Source organism: Emys orbicularis, chromosome 1 (genome assembly GCF_028017835.1).
Source record: "Emys orbicularis isolate rEmyOrb1 chromosome 1, rEmyOrb1.hap1, whole genome shotgun sequence".
Taxonomy (NCBI): domain Eukaryota; kingdom Metazoa; phylum Chordata; order Testudines; family Emydidae; genus Emys; species Emys orbicularis.
In genome coordinates, this window is record NC_088683.1 from 26,821,426 (window position 1) to 26,843,570 (window position 22,145).

The window sequence follows — 22,145 nt, forward strand, 5'->3', positions numbered from 1 at the left end:
CAGACTGTATTAGACTATCTGGAAGAAATTGCTTTCCCTTTTACTCTTTCAATATGGGCTATAAATAATATAGAAGAGACTCTAAATGGTTTGGTTATATGTTAATAAAAATACAATGTTCTCAAAATTACAAAAGTATGTAATTTTCCTTCAGAACTGCTAGCATCAGATTTGGGAAAGAAAACCAGTAAATGAATGGTCTGATTAATATGAAAGTCAGAAACCACTTTAAGAAGGAATCTCTGATTAGGCCTAAAAGAAACCTAATCTCTATGAAAAATAATGTATGATGACCAGGCCATTAAAACTTTAATTTTGCCAACCAGACAGACCAGACACAATGGCCACTAAAACCAATGTTTTCACTGAAAGATGATGTAATGAACTCAGCAGTCCTACTAATTCCACATTAAAGTCCCATGTTGGAGGGGGTTTCCCTAATCGGGTGAGAGGGAGGGTCGGACTAAATACACTAAGATCTTTAAAAATCTAAAAACCGTAAGGTATGAAAATATTTTTTTATTTTGAATTTGTGAATTAAGAAGATATAGCTGCTAGATTCTGTTAGTTCTATATAAGTGAAAGTCCAGATGATTTAGTGAAAGCAGACAGTCCAAAATGAATGGAAGGTCTGTTAGAAATGGTGAAACATTGTTGTGCCCAAACAGTGAATCTTTCCATTTTTGTCATTATAAGTAGATCTTTTAGGGTCCTGTGACACTGCACCCCATACTCTTCATAGTGATATTATGATATGATTATAGCATAATTATGATTTATTTTATGCAAGACGGGTCATATAAGGTGTCATTGGAAAAGTTATGATTTGCTGAATATGATTATCCTATTTGTATGCACGTATCATTTTTGTATCTGAAGTTATAAATATTGATTATGTATCTGTACTTCAAATGTAGTTACAACTGGGTAATGCCCATCAGACAAGGTGCTTTCAGTCTAGATAGTTGGTTGGGAAGGGCCTATTCAGGGTAATAGGCCATTAGGGAAAACAATAGGCCTTAGGAGATGCTTATCTCCCACCTGGTGAGCTTTCCTAAGAACACTCCAAACAGCCTGTAGTGGTAATAGCTGCTATGACTCTACAACGATATGTGACCAGGCCACATGATTCTGGACTCCATCTTGGGATGTCAGTATTTTTCCACAAACTTGTCTGGGAACCAAGTTTTGAAACACAGGGTTCCCGCCATATGCTAAAGCTATATAAGGCAGGGAGTGACATCATCTGTTGTTCTTCACTCCCCATACAAGAAGATTCCTGAAAGCACCTGAGGAAGAAAGACTGAACTGGGGGAAGTGCTGGACCCAGGCAAAAGGGATTTCTAGCCTGTGTATGAAAGACCTGGGGATTCCAAGCTGCAAAGCAAGTGTAATTTGTGCCGTAAGAATCTGCAGCCTGCTTGTATCAGGGTGAGGGATTCTTAATTCAAATCCTATCTTTCTAGCATATTAAGCTTAGATCACTTTTTTCTTTATGTACTAAGTCATCTGCTTTGATCTGTTTGCTATCACTTATAATCACTTAAAATATATCTTTTGTAGTTAATTTATTTTATGTTTTAATCTAAACCAGTGAGTTTGGAATGACGTGCTTGGGAATCGTAGCTCAGAGAGGCTGTTGCATATTCCTCTCCCCATTGAGGGGGGAGGCGAACTGGATAATAAACTCATACTGGTTGGGGTTTGGACCAGGGCAGGACAGTACTGTTCTGGGGTTCTAGGCTGGAAAGCTGGGGATTATTTTGGCTGTAGCCTCTCTACTGCTAGTTAACATGCAGTGGCTAGTCAGAGAGCCTGCATGTAACTGCAGCTGGCTGTGTCCCTACCTGTGTAAGGCCAGGAGCATGTCTGCAGCTTGTCACAGCAGCATAGGGTGAGAGGTAGCCCAGGGTGATGGGTCAGAGGACACAGCAGTACCCCAGTTCTAGGCAGCACCCCAGGAGGAACCCATCACAAGTCCTTTCTACTATTAAAATATTCGGTATATCCCTGGAGCAAGACTTCTTTACATCTGTTAAGCAATAAGCATCCAAGCTTTAAGGTGCAGTGTCTTCCTGTCATCTTGAAACATCTAATTTGACAGTAAAGGCAATGTTACTGGAATCCAAACTGACAGTGTCAGCAGGTCTGGGAACAAAAATTGCCTGGGCCAGGCTGGTGCAGTTAATATCATTGTTGCTGTGGGATCCTTGGGCCTTCTCAGAGTATGCAAAATTAAGGGGGATAGGTGGGTTGGTGGACATCAAGAATCAAGATCATGATATTAGGAAGGCACCTGATAGAGATCCAACTCTGACCCTATCTCAAGCAAAAGATGTTGCATTTTTGTTCACTTCTGTGGCTAACAAATCTATGATCTCTTGCATTCAGTTTTGGAAAATGTGCTGATTGAGTTCTTTATGGACCACTCCTGGTCGGATCAAAAATGCCTGTCCAGCTGAAACACATGGGTATTTATTAGTTTTGTTAGATGGATAGCAGTGACAGATACTAGATGGCTAGTGCATCACTCGCATAGCTGGGTTACTTCCTGACACAGAAGAGGCCCGTTCCTGCCTGTTTAAATAAAACATTTCAGCGCTGTTGTCTGTCATCGCTTGAATTGACTTGCCTTGGATTAGAGGCAAGAATGCTACATGTCAGACAAACTGCTCTGAGCTCCAAAATATTTATGTATCGAAGAGATTCAACTTTTGACCACAGACCTTGAGTCTGATGACTTAAATGTGCTTCCCAACCTAGACTGGAAGCATCCATCACCAGTGTTAACAAGGGGAGAAGAGGTGCAAGAGGGACACCCTTGCATACATCAATCAGATCTTTCCATCATGGAAGCGAAGAAAGTACAAACTGAGTACCCCTTCCAGTATATCTCTATGAAGTTGTATTGGAGCTAACCCCTTCCAGTATATCTCTTTGGAGTGTAAACTGATTTCAGTCAGTCCTGCATACAATGAAGGTTAAGTCTGGCATGAAGAGTGATGAATATGCATGATGCATTGTGACTCAGAACTCTTAGTCATGATCTTACTGTTGTGCAAGGGTTGCTCTGCAATTGGAAAATGATTCACATTGTGGCCTCAAATCTGGATTGATACCGAAGTGGAATCCAGAAGACCCCCTTGAATTTTATTTTGTTGTGATGGAGTCAGATTTTCCTTGTTTACTGCAAGCCCCAAACTTGCACACAGATGGAGAATGTACCGAATGTTAACTGAAACTTGCTGAGGAGAGGTATCTTGAAATCAGCCAATCATCAATGTAAGGATAAACTTGAAATGTTCTGCTTTCTGAGGGCTAGTCTACACTACACAGTTAGGTCAACATAAGGCAGCTTATATCGACTTAATTATGTCAAATATCAGAGGGGTAGCCGTGTTAGTCTGAATCTGTAAAAAGCAACAGAGGGTCCTGTGGCACCTTTAAGACTAACAGATGTATTGGAGCATAAGCTTTCGTGGGTGAATGCCCACTTCATCTTGCGTCTGATGAAGTGGGCATTCACCCACGAAAGCTTATGCTCCAATACTTCTGTTAGTCTTAAAGGTGCCACAGGACCCTCTGTTGCTTTTTAATTATGTCAGTGTCTACACTACAGTCTTCCTCCCACTGATGTAAGTGCCTTAATACACGGACATAAGTCCACCTCCATGAAAGGCATAAGGCTTACGTCGGTGTAGTTAGGGTGACGCAGTGTTTGTGTAGATACTGCATCCTTTACATCGGCTTTCTTGTCAATTTAATGGCAGGAGCCATGAAATTGACATGCAAGTCCCCACTACCTGGAGAGCTAGGCAGCTTTTGACCCTGCTCCCATCTGGAGCCCGCAGAGCTTAGGACCCCACTCCCTGCCGGGAGCCAGGCAGCCCTGTCAATTTCACAGCTGGGATTGTTTTTAGCTGAAGAGTGTATACGCCCAGTGATGGAAATGTTACTCAACCTGTGCAGTAACTGTAGTTCTTTGAGATGTGTCCCCCTATGGGTGCTCCACTTCAAGTGTGCATGCACCTCCCGAGCCCTCAATCGAAGATTTCTAGCTAGCAGCATCTGTTTGGCCCATACATGCACCCAATGCCTCCTTGTGGCAGACACCAAGGCTACATAGGAGTGCGTGGATGAATCTCCCTCAGTTCCTTCTCTACTCATTCATCCTCTAGGGAACAACTGAAGCAGAGGGGAAGGAGGGCGAGTAGTGGAGCATCCATAGGGGGACACATCTAGAAGAACCATAGTTACCATCAGAGGGTAACATTTCTTACTTTTCTAGTAGTGTCCTATAGATGCTCCACTTCAGGTGACTTCTGAGCAGTATCCCTAGAAGGAGGGGAGAGCTTCGGAACAGGATTCAGAACTGAAGATAGTACTGCAGAGCCAAGTGACATCAGATCTGACAGCATGAAGTAGGGCGTAATGCTTCAAAAAATGTACAAACTGAAGACCAGGTAGCAGCTCTATATATCTCAAATACTGGGATATTCTCCAAAAAAATGCAGCAGATGTCGCCTACCATTTGGTTGAATGCACTCTTGGCCCCAGGGGGTTGCTGACCACCTGCAGACTCATAACAGTAGCAATATAACCCAATATCCACTTTGAAAGTCTGAGCAGAAATGCAAGTCCCCTTAGACCTATTTGGGAAGGATATGAAGAGCCTAGGAGATCTCCTAAATTGCTTAGTCCTACCAGGTAAAAGGCTAAGGCCCTTCTAACGTCCAGGGTATGGAAATAGGATTCCTACTGAGAACTGTGAGGTTTTGGAAAAACACACTGATAGATGGATAGATTGCTTGAGATGGAAATCCAGTGTAACTTTGGGTAGGAACCTAGGATGTGGACATAAAAAGACTTTATCATGAAAGAACATGGTAAAAAGGGGGATCTGCCATCAAGGCGCCAATCTCCCTGGCCCTACAGTCTGACATGGCCCTACAGACTGCTTCACAGATACATGAAATAGGGAGCAGGTCACCATTGGTTCAAATGGAGTTCTCGGAAGCTGGTTGAGAATCAGGTTGATGTCTCAAGATGGGGCAGAGGGTCCAACACGGGGAAAGAGATTACCCAGACCAATGAATCTTGATACCAGGTGAGCAGAAATTGAGAATTCCTCAACTGGGGGAAAAAAGCGATGAGATGTACTTTGACTGAACTGATGGATAACCCGGAGAAGTTCAGATCCAGCAGATAATCTAGGATGAGGGAAAGGGGAACTGATTCCAGCCAGAGGTAGTGACAACCACACAAGTGGACAAATCTCTTCCATTTCTGCAGATAAGTAGCACGGATTGATGTTTTTCTACTATTTAATAACACCTACTGCACCTCCGTAAGGCAGGAAACCTCTATTCCGGAGAAACATCCGGGAGCCAGACTCTGAGCCATAGAACTGCCAGTTTGGGGTGAAGTGTGTGTCCCACATTCTAAGGCAGATGAGGAATGATCAGGAGCCTGATTGGCATTTCGATACAGAGCTGAAGTAGGTAAGAGTACCACGCTTCACTTGGCCAGGTAGGCACTATGAGGATAAACTCTAGTCTTGTACTGCCTGATCTTGTTAAAATTAAGGGTGTTGGAGGAAAGGCATAGAACAGGGTCCTTTTCCATGGTAGAAGGAAGGCGTCCCAAAGGGAGTGGTGACCTAGATCCCTCTTGGACAGAAGAGAGGACACTTCCTGTTATCAGAGGTGGCAAAAAGATCGATCTCTGGCTTTCACCATCTCTGGAAAATGCATGGGAGGACCTGAGTGTCCAGTCCCCATTTGTAGTCATGGGAGAAGTGTCTGCTGAGGGCATCAGCAGTGGTGTTCCAGATGCCTGGAAGGTGGACTGCTGAAATCTAGATATGGTTGGTTATGCACCAGTTCTAGAGCTTTATAACTTCAGTGCACAAGGAGGGGAATCTTGCGCCTTCCTGCTTGTTGATGTAAAACATACTGGACATGTCTGTCATGACCCTGATCATTTTGCCCTGATGAAGGGTAGGAAATGGAGGCAAGCATTCCTGATCACCCTGACTTCTAACAAGTTGGAGACTGATTTTGTGGGCTGTCCATTTGCCCTGAAACATGAGGGTGCTGAGTTGCGCTTTGGCTGTTAGAGTCACTGATAGGGCTGGGCAGCAGAAAGGGACGCTTGCACAGACATGAGGTTGCTCCTTCCACCAGTTTAGTGAGTTCTTTATTCACCCGCCCGTCCAGAGCAAGGTTACCTTCTCCAGTTGATTCTGCCAGATTTCACACAGAACAGCAGCCTCGTGTTTCTCCTTTGCAGCATCAACTCCACACTTGTGAAGAACAACTTCATCACACTGATCTTAGTCCTGCTTTGAGTGCAGGGGACTGGACTAGAAGACCTTTCGAGGTCCCTTCCAGTCCTACAACTCTATGATTCTATAAACATCTAGTTGGTCTAGAGATCCTCTGTAAGATGGGCCTTCCCTAAGAGATCCTTTGTAAGATGGGCCTTCCCTAAGAGAAGTTGCATGTAAGCTGTGTTTGTTTAGACACCTTATGTAAATATACCTCTTCCTGGGCCATCTTGAAGAAGAATTTCTGAACAAATGCCCCTGAGATGCATCAATATTTTCATCCTCTGGACAGATGACCTAAACTCCCTCATAGATGTCCTCTACAACTTCAACTCTCTCTAGAGAACACTACCACACTACCATCAACTTCCTGAATACCATGATCAGGGTTCAGGAGTAAGCAATGGACCCATACAGATAACTACATACAAGAAACCCACAGATCATCATCCCTACCTTCACCATCCCAAATATAGCAAGCCACCCCAAACACACCAAGAAATCTGTTATCTACCCCCTAGGCAGGCATTCACATACCACAGAATATACTCTGAGAAGAAAGTCCAGGATATACACTTTAACCCATATAAAACCACCTTCACCGAACAAGGACACTCCACCAGGTAAGTAGATTGCATCAGGGAACAGACCATCCAGATATCCTGAGATGACCTGCTTCAATACAGAAATAAAAACCCCTTCAACCACACACCTCTAGCTGTCACCTACCACATCACACTGGAACCCATACAGGGAATCACCAAACAATTACAACCCATACTTGATGGGGACCACATCCTGAAAGAAATCTTTCCTGAACTCTCTCTTCTGGCCTTCATACAATCCCCCAACCACTCCAAGCTCATCATCAGAAGCAAGCTCCCCAGAGATCAGGACAAACCAACTCAAAATAGCACCAGACCCTGCCAGAACAGATGTAAAACCTGTAGACATATCAACTGCTATGATGATCAACACCTCCCACAACACACCTTTCAAGATCCATTGGTCCTACACATGCCTATCACAATAATGTGGGGGACTTCATCCAGTGCACTAAATGCCCCAATAAAAACTGTGTGGGTGAAACCAGACAATCACTAAGCTCTCAAATGAACTCACAGAGAAAAATGATAGAAGACAAAAACATCCTGTGAACACTTTCCACAAAGCGATCACTCCATAGCTGCCCTCTCACTCATAAATCTGATCTATAGCCCACTTAAATCCTATCCCCAGCATTTTTTCCCTTTCCCGACCTATGACTTCACCTTGAATGGTCCCTTGAAATATGTGTTGACTACATATACTAAACAATCTGTTCCACCTTGTATTTAGCTATGACACGGAGTACATTTCCCAGACCTGAAGAGCAGAGTGTAAGATCACAAACTTCCTTCTCTCACCAACAGAAGTTGGTCTAATAAAAGATAGTACCTCACCCACCTTGTCTCTAATTAAAAAAAACCTTTTTCTTATAGGAAGCCCATAAAAGAAACATTCTACTAGGGCAACAGCAACTTTTATAGAAGCTTCTGCAGCTGACCTGCAAAAGACTACTGTAAGATTTGTGAAGTGGCTATGTGAACCTTAAAGCACTTTTTACTGAGCATTACTCTAGATTTGGCAGTAGGGAAAAATATGGGAACTGAGCAACATGTTGTATATGTCTTTAATATCATGATTTCACTGAATTTGGGGTTGTTTAAAGTCCATGGCCCATGGACTCCCAGACTGAAGACATGTGGAGAGAGAAATATGCAGGTCTATGTACATTCTCACCTGCTCAGTAAGTAATATTGAGGTATTGCTGTATTTTTTACTTGTTTCAGATCCAAGTGTAACAAATCTTAGGAGAAAGAGAGTTAATGAAATGCACCAAATCACTAGTTCCCAATTGTAGTGACAATCAAGGAAGATCTCATGCACATGAAGCAACTGAAAGTAAAGAGAAAAAGCAAAATTAAGAGTTATTGAACTTCAAAATAAAGGTTAATGCTACAGTAAGATAAAAGAACTTTAGTTCCGAATCTTTTTTTTTTCTTGTAAAAAGTATGGATCTGGTTTTTACTCTATAATAGACTTTTTAAATTAATTTATATTTCAAAACCAACATTCTATTAACAGAGATAGGTTTTCATGTAAGGACTGAGCAGTCCTAAGAGTAGTTTAGAAAGTTTTGGTCCCTTTAGCATGTAAGTAAAGCAAAAAAAATATTTTAATACAAAATGAAGAGGTTTGAACGCCTTAAGTTATCGCATTTGCTTGAAAACAGCAACATACTTATCACTTGGATTAAAAAGAAAACTGAATCCATATAAAGTTGCTAAACTTAAAATTATGTTCATATTAAAATATGTATGATTAACAGTACGATTTTGGTATGGAGGTCATGGTGTTCACAATAATAATGCATCTGAATAAAAACCGGGACGAGTCTGTCCCATAGGCTGAACCCAGCTCCACATGTGCCAGAGACAAGGAGGTTGGAGAGCCAATGAGCCACTCTCCTCTCCCCCACCTCCTTTTTAAAACTAGACTGCAAGGGAAAGTGCTGTGGCCTGATCCAGCTGTCCAGCAGCCAGGTCCCACTATATGTTGTTCCATGTGCTGGTAATTGGGCTCTCACCCGCCAGTTGCCGAAACCATGGCAGTACCCCTCTCTAGGTGCTGTAGACCATCTGAATCCAGGAAGAGGGACAGATGTGTCACCCAAGGGCCTCAGGCTCACCAGCAGGGAGAGTAAGGTAAGGAGTGGGCAAAGGGGAGCAGGGCCTCCAGGAGGGTCGGGCTAGTGGAGCGGGGCTCCCTTGAATGACCTTTCCGTCATTTATCTTTTTTTCTCCTGCACCTCTGCCATGAAATTTACTATAAGTTTCCATGCCAAAATCATAGCCTTATTTAGATTATATACCAGGAAAAGGCAGTGAAATTATTTTTGGCTAAAAAGGAATGGAAAAACGATGGCTAGTCGATTCAAATGACAGGGCTCCTGGTGGTTAGCTGTAGACATCCAAGCAAGTGTTTACAGTAAATATTAGGCTATATAAACATAGGTTTGCTTATTCCACTAGAGGGCAGGCTAATACTAGCACACTTAATGTAATCTTTCCTGAAGAGTTCTGTGTAAGCTCTCTCACCAACACAAACTGGACCAATAAAAGATATTACCACACATCTTGTCTCTCTAATATCCTGGGACCAATATGGCTACAATACTACTGCATTTCCTATTTCTCACAGAAATCAGGATGGCAATTTCTAGCAACAGAACGAAAGGAATAGGAGACAGTATACAAACACCCAGAATGCAAATAATTAAGACACTATTAAAATATCTCACTGAATAATATTATATTATACTTTTAAAATCCCCAATTAACCCCTCCAGATTAATTTAATTAAACAAAGTGCCTGCAAAAGCAGGTTTTTGATAGTGGATGAAAAAAATTATAACAGAGATATGAAAACAATGTCATAGTTTATTTACTTTTAATTTATACTCTTGGTAGAATACATTTAGCCATACACTGGTGGTTAAAAAGTTAAACTTCTAAAATGGATAAATTGAGTTATAGTAGAAATTAATCTTCTGAAAAGGCACTAACCATATGATAGTTATTTTCACTGTATATCTTCCAGCCTGGAAGGCTTGCTTATAAAGTCTAACATTTTTAAAGAAGCATTGTAAAGTCTTGGCTGCCTTTACATAAATGAGGTATCCTCACCTGAGCACAGCAGGTAAATACAACTGAAATAGTCAATAAGAAGGCAGATGAAACTATTACATCGACTGACCGCTGAGGACCTCGCCGCTGAAAATAAGGGAAACATATTGAGTGAAAGTCTCTGTAGTAATTGACCAAGAAACTTTGTAGATCTAGTCAGGTTCACACCCCCAGCATAGGCTGATTATGGCTCTCAGTGGCATAACCTAGAACTTTAAAAACAAAATGTATTTTAATTTTACAGTGTAGCTACACATTAATATTTCCTGAGACAACGCATCACCAATGAAGAAGAAAGGGGAAGTGGGTGGCTCAGAGAAACTATAATAGACTATGAAACACTGGTTTGCTCAGTTCCTCAGTGATCAAAAGTTGCTAGTTAATAGTTTTCCTTAACAGCCCTATGAATGGAAAAGATATTCTGCCTCAGGCCATAGCAAAGAACTAAACTTGGGTTGACAGCAGAGTTGGAATATAGACTACTGCTATCAAGATGCCATCTACATACATCAGTGCAACAATCTCTTTCAGTATAAGAATACTGCATTGGGATTCCAAAAGATTATCCCACATAGCCATACTATGCTTCTACATGCGAAAATTCTCATGAGGGAGGGATGGGAAAAAAGAAAGGTCTGGGACAGGCTAATATGACTGGAAAGGCATGTTTTTATTGTTTTCAATAATCTCACTCCCAGTTACATATACAGCAAGATGATCCTTGTAATACTGGGGGGGGGGTTTCCTTTAAGAATTGAGTGCCCTCTGCTGGATTGAAAAATGTGTACGTTATGAACATACATTCATTTTTACTTCCCATCTTTCTTTTCTCTCCTGAAAATTTTACTTCTCTGTTGCATGAATGAGAAATGTAGGAGTTTTTGATTGTGAGGTATCATATTTACTTATTTGGGACACACTTAGAACCTGAACAAACAAGACATATAATTTCTCCTGAATCCAGTGACTCCACGTTTTTCTGGATAATGATCAAAGTGAATATTGAGAACAGCTTGTCCTAGCACAAAGTATATTAGTGCATGCATGACAATTGTGGAAAAAAACAAAAAAGGGGAAACGAAAATGCCACATATGAATGTCATTCTAAAATCTCAATGTCTTGAATCACAACAGAACATACAAGCTGCGTCAAGGCAGTGTCTCTCTTTGCTTCATAGCTATGCACATTATATAACCCACAGTTTGCACAAGTTGGCACATTGGCTCAAAACAGGCTCTGGAATAGCAGAATTGTACAAATCAAAAATGAAGGGCTTTGGCAAAACTATCCAGGAAATCTTTACAATAGAATGTGTCTGCGTTCTGCATGTCTTTAGGCAATGTTTTCATAAAGCAATAAATTCATCCACAAAAATGCATGGGAGGATAATTGACAAATTGTTTTTGGACTACAATGTAGTCTACAGTTTATTAGTCGATTTAATATGGTGCAGGGGCCAAATGAACTGCATATACAGTAAACACAAAATTTTGGCTCTTGATAGGCTGAACACAGTTATATAAACAGTCTAAAGTTCTACTAAAAATAGTTCTGTGCTTTTTTCTTTGAAATAATTTCTTTGTATGACGTAATGCGCTCCGCTTAGGAAAGCACCTTGTGACCATTTGAAGCTACAGTTTGTCCAGAGTATCTGATAACATCTTGTCTAATAACACCAGTGGCTCTGGGCTTCCAGGTAGAATTCAAGGTTTTTATTTTGACCTTTAAAGCACTCCTATATGGTTTTGGTCTAATGTTATTTTAGAGATTGCTTCTTTCATTATTCCATACTATCACAGTTGTGATCAGTAGAGTTGCTCGAAATGGAGCTCCCTTGACAGAGATGAGAAGGAGCTGCCAGAAAGGCACTCTCTGTGAGGGTCACTTGACTATGGAATAATGCTTCCTTCTTTGGTCTTCTGGAATCCAAACTGGTTAACCTTCCAGATGTGTCGCAAGGCTCCCCTATTTTCAGGGGTATGTGGGGAGGGAACAGGATGAGGTGAGGAGAATTTGTGAATTATGCTATAATAGTTACATGGTGGGAACAAAGTATAATTGTATAAGATGGCAGTGAATTTACTAAACCACTGATTGTTACGTATAATGAAAGGAGAGCCTGAAGTAATGGACAGATGGTCCTAGTAGGTATGGCTTTCTTTTTTTAATTGCAGTGTTGAAACACAAATATTGCAGTACTAAGTAAGTGACTACATAAAGTGAAACTGATTTCCATTGTCGGAGAGGAGAGAAATAAAGAGCATAAGTACTAACAAGTGATCTGTATTTCAAAACGTTCATACAATATTAACTTAAATATTATTTTAATAATATTAGGAATATGGGTAAACAAACTTGTTTACAACATTTTTAAGTTGACAGTTCCCTTTAAGAAAGTGGTGTTGGAAGGGTTCAAAATGAAGTCATGCCCTGACCTTTCTCAAACAGAAGTGTGGTGGAAGCAAAGGGGAACAGACCATTTCAGGATCACAAAGGAAAAGTGGAAGACCTCCTGGCCTCCCAGAAAAAAAAAAAAAGCATTTTTAACAATGGTATACGCTGGATAAAGTTAGCATTCAAGGATATAACTAAGTTGAGAAGTCTAGGCAGTGTAGCTTTTTTATATTTAATCTTAGAAAAGGAAGCTTATTTCATTAAAAAGGCCAAGTAGTGTAGAAAATTTGTTACTTGACATTTTCTTTCTGGGACTAATCTCTTCCCCAGACATTCAGACTAAACCTCACTTCCTGCAAAGGCTGGAGGCAGTTTAGTCTTTTCCATGAGGCTATAGGGCTCAGCCAACCCCTGGAGAATCTCGGTGCTGGAAACTGAAGCTGCAGTTAAAGACGGATGGAAGACACCTGATTCCACGATATCCTGGAAATCACTATCTGCATCTTATCAAATCTTATAAATATGAAGGAGGCATCACTGCAATAAATTTTGCTACTCCTGATGTAGCCACCTGGTTCAATCAACTTCAGGTGAAATTGTAGGTTGCTGCTCTCCACCAGTCATACAAAAGAAGAAGATGCTCTCTGTTGTCTACAGAGGAAAGAAGTTCCAGTGATCAGGGCACTAGCCTGGGACTCTGAAGAACTGGGTTTGATTCTGTGCCACAGACTTCCTGTGTGTCTCTGGTCAAGTCACAGTCTCTGTGTCTCAGCTTCCCACCTATAAATGGGGATAATTGTACTTCCCTATCTGAGAAGTTTTCTAGGCACAAGTACATTAAAGATTGCAAAACACTCAGATGCAGTAGTAATGGATATCATATAAGTACCCACAGTAGATAAGATTAGATAGACTAGATAGGGAAACTAGTTCTCCTATGTTCACGTCAACTATTGGGTGGATTATTCTTGAAAGAGGATCAGGGAACGCTCTTTCAAGTTTATGATGAACCTGCGTACTTGGTGTATAGAAGGGGTCCTCTTGGGTCACTTCCTGCAAGATCCTCAAAAATAGTGTTCTGGTAAATATGTCATCTAAGAACAGGTTTAAATGAGCCTGTAGAATCCTTAGCTGAACTGTTAGCAGAACCAACATCTTTATAAACATGCTGTGAATAAGTTGTTAGAGAACACTCCTGAGTCCAGAACTTCCATTTGGAAAGAAAACTGAAAGGATTATTTGCCCAGCAGCTCAGTTACTTAATTTAAGAACCTGGGATGATACCTTGAGTTTTTCTTTTGGAGGTGGCCTGGACCTTGGACTCGGGGGGAGGGGACGGGGGGGGAGGGTTTGGGCTTTACCCTGAAGAATCGCTTATTAGGAAGGATGATTCACTTTGTGGAGTTTTAAGACGTGAAGAAGAGGATTGATCTTCCCTTATGGAGAGGTTTCTGGAAGAGCCTTTATTGATATGATGGGAAGCAGAAACCCTAACAAGCCATTCCTTGGAAGAAGAAGGGTTTGCAGATTGGGAGTAATCATGGCAGTGCTGTCTTTTTATTACGCTTGAGAGTCTCCTTGTAGATGGAGCTCCACTTTATCTTCTGATTGCTCCATCTGATTTTACTCCTGGGGGCATTCTGCACCAAAACATTAAAAATTCTGTGCTCAATATTTTAAAATTCTGCAAATTTTATTTGTCAAAATAACACTACATAATCATGCCAGTTTCAATTATTTTGGTAATTTATTTCAAAATACCTGTCAGCAAGTATGTCTGTAACAAAACAAACACACAAAAATTCTCCCAGGAGTAGAGTTAAAGAAACCCCTATGACAACCCAGTTCCTGTTTCTCTGCCCCTTCCCTCCCTTTCCCCAGAGTCCAGCAGGGGGCCTGACACCCACAACCCTCTCCTTCCCCCACAGCCCATCAGCAGGCCCCCACCCAGCCAATACACCCAAACCCTCTCTTCCCCAGAGCCCAACCACAGCTCCCCCCCCCCCAGCCCAGATTGCACCCGGTCCTCCCCCAGAGCCCAGCTGCAGAGCCCCCCCTTGCCCATGCAACCATCCCACTCCCCCCCAGAGCCCAGGGATCCACAGGGAGAAACAGCCTAATGCTTGGTCCCAGGCTTGCACGGAGTTTCCTGCGTGCCACCCTCTCCCTTCCATCAGGGCATGCTGGGAACTGCAGCTGCCAGGAACCCTCTAGTTCCCTCTCTCTATCCCCAGCAGTGTCTTCTATTTGCAAGCTGGGGCTCTGCTGAGTCCAGTGGCCCCTAGCAACACTGCAGCCCATTTCTATGGGGGAAAGGAAATTCTGCATGCACAACATTAATTTCTGCAAAATTCTGCGTTGCGCAGTGGTGCAGAATTCCCCCAAGAATATGATTTATTCTGTCATAAGGGAGTCTATGATAAGGCAGGAGGCTAAACCACCACCACTGGAGTCAAAGAAAGGCACAAAGGGCTTGGTCAGGACCAGGAGCTTGTTGGAAAAGCCTGAGCTAGCTTTGTTTATTGCAACAGGTGCAGCCAAAATGTCTTGGATTAGGAGAGAAGTGAGGATATTGAAAGGAAGTTAGCAATTCAGAGGAGGGCAGACCTCAATGCAACAATATCATCAGCTTTCCAACAATGGAACATGCATTTATATTAACAGTGTAAGAGTGATAGGAAAAAATATGGTCATTTTACCTTCAAATAGGACCGGAGAGAGAGCCACATTTTTATATTTTGCACTTTCTTCAGCCGGAAGTGAGGAATCTCTGATTTTCTTGCCCTTCTAGCAGATGTTAAATGACCAAAGAGTTTGGCAAAAAGAAGCCTCTACGAGAGACGAACAAAATTTTACAGTTAAGTTATTATAAATTCATTAAAAAATGCAGTGAAACAAAGCTGAGCTCAACACGGCTTATCAATTTAGTTTCATATATTAAATATGCTACTTTAAAGAGCAGAAATACAGGTAGTGCTATACTAAAAAGAATACATCAATAAATTGTATGAATCCATTAATACTACAGAATAGGAAAATTTAACTGTGCTTGCCTGAAAATTTGCATTTTACACAGATCCATTACCAAGAGAGCTGGGCAAAAGTTTATCGGCAGAAAAATGCAGTTTTGGGTAAACCAAAAGTATTCATGAATTCATGTCCAGTTTACTGAATAGTTTCGACCACACACACACACAAAACAAAACAAATAAAACCCAGGACACATGCTTAGTGAGATTCCAAAGAAGCAGGGGCTTCTTCCCTTGAGAGGACTACAGAGTACAATGCACCTCTCATTGACTGTTCCATCAGGAAGAATTTTAAACACAGCTCTCTGGCTTTCAGGATGCATTCTGAAAAAGACTTATAAAATCACATACTTTCTGGGCTTATGGCCTTTTCCCAGGGGGGAAAAAAAGGCACTTATTGTGTCCATCATTTATTGGAATGATGCACAACAGCCAGGTTTCAAAACCTGGAAATTCTAAGTCAGCCATAGGGCTGATAGACCTGGTACTGGGGCAGCTAAATAAAAACAACCTATGTGTGTGTGTGTGTGTATATATATATATATATATATATATATATATATACACACACACACACACATATATATATACACACACACACACACATATTCATTTTTATCAATGGGCTAACAACTATATATATATATATATATATATATATATATATATATATATATATTAAAATAAAGAAAAACTAAGTATTGTAATTACACTAGCTATATAGCCACACAGAGACTACAGTAGCTAAGATGACAATGAGGTTGGTCTGTCTCACTGTCACAAGCTATAAGAAAAAACTGAGTGGTGGTTCGGGGGCAACTCCACCCTTTATGCCACTGAGCATGTTTGGTGGGGGCGGCGGGCAGAACAGCATGCAGAGTCCATTTGCAGTTCTAATAGACACTGCTACTTAAAAGATTTCCATTCCTTTGTATAGGGCACATATGTACTGGGATCAACATGCACAGATACTCGAAGAAGAATCTGTACTTTTAAGCATGGCAACCCAGAGTGAAAACTGAGCAAAACAGCCTGGTAAGGAGCAGGTGGACCTATAGCTAGTTTCTTATGTGTGGTAGGAAATCTCCATTTCTCTATTTTAGTACAGTGGTTCTCAAACTTTTGTACTGGTGACCCCTTTCACATAGCAAGCTTCTGAGTGCGACCCCCCCATATAAATTAAAAACACATTTTTATATATTTAAACACCATTATACATGCTGGAGGTGAAGCGGGGTTTGGGGTGGAGGCTGACAGTTCGCGACCCCCCATGTAATAACCTCGTGACCCCCTGAGGGGTCCTGACCCCCAGTTTGAGAACCCCTGTTATAGTATCTTCCTAGGGAAGATTGGGAGGGATAAGTAGTCATAGCTTGTGTACAGCAGCCACAGACCTCCTAATTATAGTTTCATAGAACTCCGTATTCTGCCTGAAAGATTATCTGTCTTTTTAAAATATATAATTGTATTATTTAATCCCTTAACTCTGATATGGACAACAGGCCTTCCTTCCTTAAGGAAAAATATCCCCTCCCCAAGTCTTTGGTTTAGTCTTTTCCACCTTTATCTGCCAACCCATGCTCTATGAAGGTGAACAGGGGAACTTCAGAGAGAGGAACACAATTAAGCTAAGACACTCTTCCAAAAAGCTTTCCAAGTGGCTAGCAATCTCTCTGCCCTCAGCAGGCAGGGCTCATTGTCTTGTCTCCCCAGTACAGATCCCTTCTGGATCTCTCAGGTAAGGTGCTCAGGGATTCAAGAATGGACTCCCCAGAGGCTCTAATCCTATCTACTGTATGGAATCTATAAAAAACAGATGGTTCTACATTTCCCTGGATAGCCCCAGCCTGGGATATCAGTAGGGATCCCTTGGGAGGCCTGTTGTTGAGATGGCAGCAGGGAGAGGAAGCTGGGCCTGACTATCCAGTGTTGGCAGTGTCCATGCTATAGCCAATGCCCTCCATACACTGCCTGAGGAGAGGCAGAAGAGGAGAAGACATCTGAGCTCCTCAGTCAGGCGTGTGGCTGCTGACATGGGCTCTAACGATTTAGACACTATTTTCCATCTGCAGCACGGCCCATCTGGCATCACTCCTGTTGTGAAAACAAGGGAGGGGGAGCTGCTTGCCCCTGGAGATGGCTATTCCAATCCTGCCTGACTCCTTTCCTGTACGGCAGTGTTTCCCAAACTTGGGACGCCGCTTGTGTAGGGAAAGCCCCCGGCGGGCTGGGCCGGTTTGTTTACCTGCCCCGTCCGCAGGTTCCGCCGATCGCGGCACCCACTGGCCACGGTTCGCTGCTCCAGGTCAATGGGAGCTGCTGGAAGTGGCGTCTCAGCCCGCGCTGCTTCCAGCAGCCCCCATTGGCCTGGAGCAGCGAACCGCGGCCAGTGGGAGCCGCGATCGGCGGAACCTGCGGACGGGGCAGGTAAACAAACCGGCCCGGCCCGCCAGGAGCTTTCCCTACACAAACGGTGTCCCAAGTTTGGGAAACACTGCTGTATGGGGTACAGGGGGACTGAGGGAACTTCAGCTCTGGGACATGGCTGAGAATCAGTTGGACAATTATTGATCTAAAGTGTTAATCAGAAATTTGAAATAAAAGGTGAAAGTTTTCCTCAGAAAAAACTGTAGCAGGGATATCTTACTGAGTCACTGGTTGTAAAAGAGGCTGATAAAACTAGAGGGAACTTCAAAGGGCAAGGTGTTCCACATCTGCCAGTGACTGACAGGTCTGGTTCTGCCCCCCAAGACAATCAGTCTGAAGTGTCCACTGTAATGGATCTGTGGACCTTAGCACCAAGAAGAAACAGTTTAAATTATTTATGCCCAACAAAACTCATGAAGCATAATACTTCGTTTTCTTTTTCTTCCATAAAGGAAATGTAATAAAGAGAGGCTTGATAGAACACTTACCTGTTTGTATGTTCTCTCTGCTACACATAGCAGAAAAAAGAAAATCCATACAAGGGACACACGGACTACAAAACTTATTATAACCATAGAAAGAACAGGTATGTCTCCATTTGACCCAAATGCAATAATATAAAGTTCAGTAGCAGAATGTGTAGCTAGCTGTTCCAAATCCTTAGCTTGGGAAAGTCGAAATATAAATGGAGTTAAACCCAGGATTAAAGAGATTACGTTTCCAAAAATCTGGTATCCTATTCCTGGCATGTGGCTGTTCACCTAAAAATGGGAGAAATAAAGTTATCCATTTATTATCAGAATTAATCTCATGCCTGTTAGTGTCAACAACTTAGTTATTACTTCAGTTTAGCAATGGCAGTTCAAAAAAAAGCCATACAAGATGTAAAATATTTATTAAACACCTTCAAAATGTACTGTTATAGAAACAGTATACCTTGAATATACAAAATGACAATGAAACTGAGGTTGAGGATGGATAGGTAGCTCCAGAAACAGGTGAAAATAGTTAAATGCACACTGAAAATAAAATTAGTAAATACATTTAACCTATAAATTATTGTTTTTTATAAGGAACTAAAACAGATAGGCTGAGAGAAAGCAGAGTAATTTTATTAAAAATAAAGACAACAGTGAAATAACATATGTGCCAATCAACCTAATTTCTTTGCTTACATGTTGTATCTTGTTCACCTTCCCTGCATCTTTGTCTTTTTAGAATGTAAGTTCTTTGCAGGGACAATGTCTTCCTAAATGTTTGTATGGCACCTAGCACCATGAAACCCCAATCCTGCCTGGGTCTTTTGGTGTTATCACAATATAAATAAATAATAGAGGGCTATATTGTCTCTGTGGATAAGGCACATGTGGTTCACCTAAGCGTGTAACTGTGTTGCCTTCTAATCACTTGTTCACAGAGAATAATGCTCTCAATACTGCTAAAACAAATGACGGTTCTCTTTAGCTAAAGCTGTGTATGTCTGGATTTGGTATTGAAGTCTAGTCTATCTCTGCTGGTGTCCATATTGGTAGTATTGGTACAGCATATGCAGGGGTAGTCAACAGGCGGACTGCAGGCCAAATCCAGACCACCAGATGCTTTTGAATGGACCCCAAAATCTTTATTTACCGGTACTTATTATCATTATAGCTATTTAAAAAAAAAAAAAAAAAAAACACTTCTGGCGTCTGGACCTTGACAAAAAAAATAACTGACTACCCCTGACACATAGGGTCATATCGGGCTTCTCTTAAGAGGAGAATTTTATTTGGGAACATTTTGGTGCAATCAGACGTAGCATCCATTTTCTTAAAGATTTATTTCATAAAGTAAGCAATATTTTTTCCAACCTTAACTCTAGTTTTCAGCTATTTATATCTATAGCTGTATCGCTAACATATTTCTAATTTTTGATATTCACATAAAACCCAGAAGTGAAATTGGCTGTTCCTAAGAGTTGGGGGACCAACATTCACAGAATGTTCAAGTGCCTGGAAAAAAAACAAATAAAGACTAACAATTAAGCTCACTGTATGGATATATAGTAATTCGAATCTAAAATACATGGTTTTAAGATTGGAGATTCAATAGCTCTTGTAACCACTGATGGTGACAAAATAAAATCAGAATGAGATCTCATGGAGCAAGATTTCTAAAGATATTTGCTGGAGATTATCAAAGAGAAAATCTGCCCAAAACATGATAATTCTGAGTGCTACTTATAGTTTGCATGGAGTAAAAGGAAAAGAATACTCACTCTGTTCATTATCATGCCGCTGATTTCAAGCACTGACATATCAGCTTTCTTGCAATCATTACCCTCCCATACAATAGCGCTTACTTTTTCTAGTCCTGGATTGGAACTATGGAGCCAGGGCAAATGACTCTATAAAAAGCAAGGATATTCATTTGTATATAATAAGTATTGTATAGTTCACCAACAAAATTTACTGCTGACAAAAGAAATTACATCAGATTGTGTCTTGAATATTGTTGTAAAGAGCTTTCATGTGTACCAGATCATCACAGAATCAAAAATGCAAGATTGGAATGGACCTTGAGAAGTATCTAGTCCATCCCCCTGCGTTGAGGCAGGACTAAGTACACCTAGACTATCCCTGACAGGTGTTTGTCTAACCTGTTCTTAAAAACCTTCAATGACAGGAATTCTACAACTTCACTTGGAAGACTAGTCCAGTACTTCACTAATTCTCTCTTGCTGCAGATTAAGCCCATTATTTCTTGTTTTATCTTCAGTGGGCATGCAGAACAATTGTTCACAATCCTCTTTATAACAGTCCTTAACACATTAGAAGATTATCAGTACCCCCCTCCCATCAGTCTTCTTTTCAAGACTAAACATGCACAGGTTTGTTTGTTTTTTAACCTTTCCTCATAGGGCACCAGTCAGTTTTCAGAATTGACCTTCCTCAATCGCCTACGTCCAGGGCCGGCTTTATGACCCGTGGGGCCCGATTCCAATACCCGGCGGTAGTCCGGGGCTTCAGCGGCACTTTGCGGCGGGGGGGGGTCCGCTCCGGGTCTTCCGCGGCACCGAAGGACCCCCCCGCCGCCGAAATGCCACCGAAGACCCCCGGAGCGGGGCCCTCTTAGGCGCGGGCGCGGGGCCCGATTCCAAGGAATCGGCTTAAAGCCGGCCCTGCCTGCGTCCCTTCCGGTCGGCATGGTCACAAGTAACCTCAGACTGTTGGGTGTTCGGTATAATATATCTGGGCTACAACCTGCAATTCCTTGAGTGCATCCTCAAAAGGAGTGATTCTGCATCCCCTGGTGTTTCGCCAGGCAGGCTGAGCGGGCAAACGGGAGGTGGAGAGACAACAATGACTGAACCCTCTGTCTCCGTCTCCCTGGCAGGGTTTCTTTAGGAAGAGAGGCAGGGGTGGCTGGAACTGCTTTCTTCCCATTTGCGGCATACGCAGACCTAGCGAGCAGAGGGTGGCTCAAGAATTGTTGAGTCCATGCAGCCTCGCATCCGTCTGCTCTGAAAAGAGCCAGTTTCCTTCAACGGGAAGGTTATGGATGGAGGACTGGGTTTCCTGGGACAACTTGAGGACTGAAGCCAGGAACTGTGCCTCATCACTAAGTCCAAAGTAATGACCCTGGCTGTCGAATCAGCTGTGTCCCAGGCCCTCTGGAGAGAGCCCCTCACTACCGCAGTAACCTCCTCCAGGATGGTAGCAAATTCCTGAGGCAGGGAGTCTCTGAACTTCTTGACGGAGTCCCACAAGTTAAAACTGTATCTCCCCAACAAAGCTTGGTGGTTGAAGACTCTAAACTGAAGGCTGTCTGTTGAATAAGCTTTTCTTCCAAAAAGGTTCACCCTCCAGGCGTCTTTGTTTTGGGGGTTGGAACTCACTTGCCCTTGCCTGTCCTTTTCGTTGGCCGCAAATACAACAAGCAACCCTGGGGGTGGGTGGGTATACAAATACTTGAACCCTTGAGCGGGGATGAAATGTTTCTTTTCTACCCCCTTGGAGGTGGGTGGGATAGAAGACGGGATTAGCCACAGGGCCTTTGCGATCTTTAGAACCCCTTCATATACCAGCAGTGCAACCCATGATGGGGCTGCCACTGTTAGAACGTCAAAAAAGTTGTCTGATTGCTCCACCAGTTCCTCCACTTCTGAGCCCAAGTTCGAAGCCACCCTTCTAAGCAGGGCTTGGTGCTCTCTAAAGTCATTGGGCAAACTAGCATGTGAGGGTCCCACTACAGCCTCA

At 42.2% G+C, this 22,145-nt stretch overlaps 1 protein-coding gene across 1 annotated transcript in view; it reads right to left on the reverse strand.

The window, feature by feature from the left end:
• Positions 1-22,145, reverse strand: part of PHTF2 (putative homeodomain transcription factor 2) — a 153,326-nt gene that overhangs the window by 11,832 nt on the left and 119,349 nt on the right. Inside the window, exons 12-16 of the mRNA XM_065403358.1 lie at positions 20,165-20,293; positions 18,396-18,668; positions 15,151-15,282; positions 10,057-10,143; positions 8,111-8,266 (exon numbers count right to left, since the gene is read on the reverse strand). Of these exons, the coding sequence (XP_065259430.1) occupies positions 8,111-8,266; positions 10,057-10,143; positions 15,151-15,282; positions 18,396-18,668; positions 20,165-20,293 (777 nt within the window). The remainder of the gene's footprint in view (positions 1-8,110; positions 8,267-10,056; positions 10,144-15,150; positions 15,283-18,395; positions 18,669-20,164; positions 20,294-22,145) is intronic.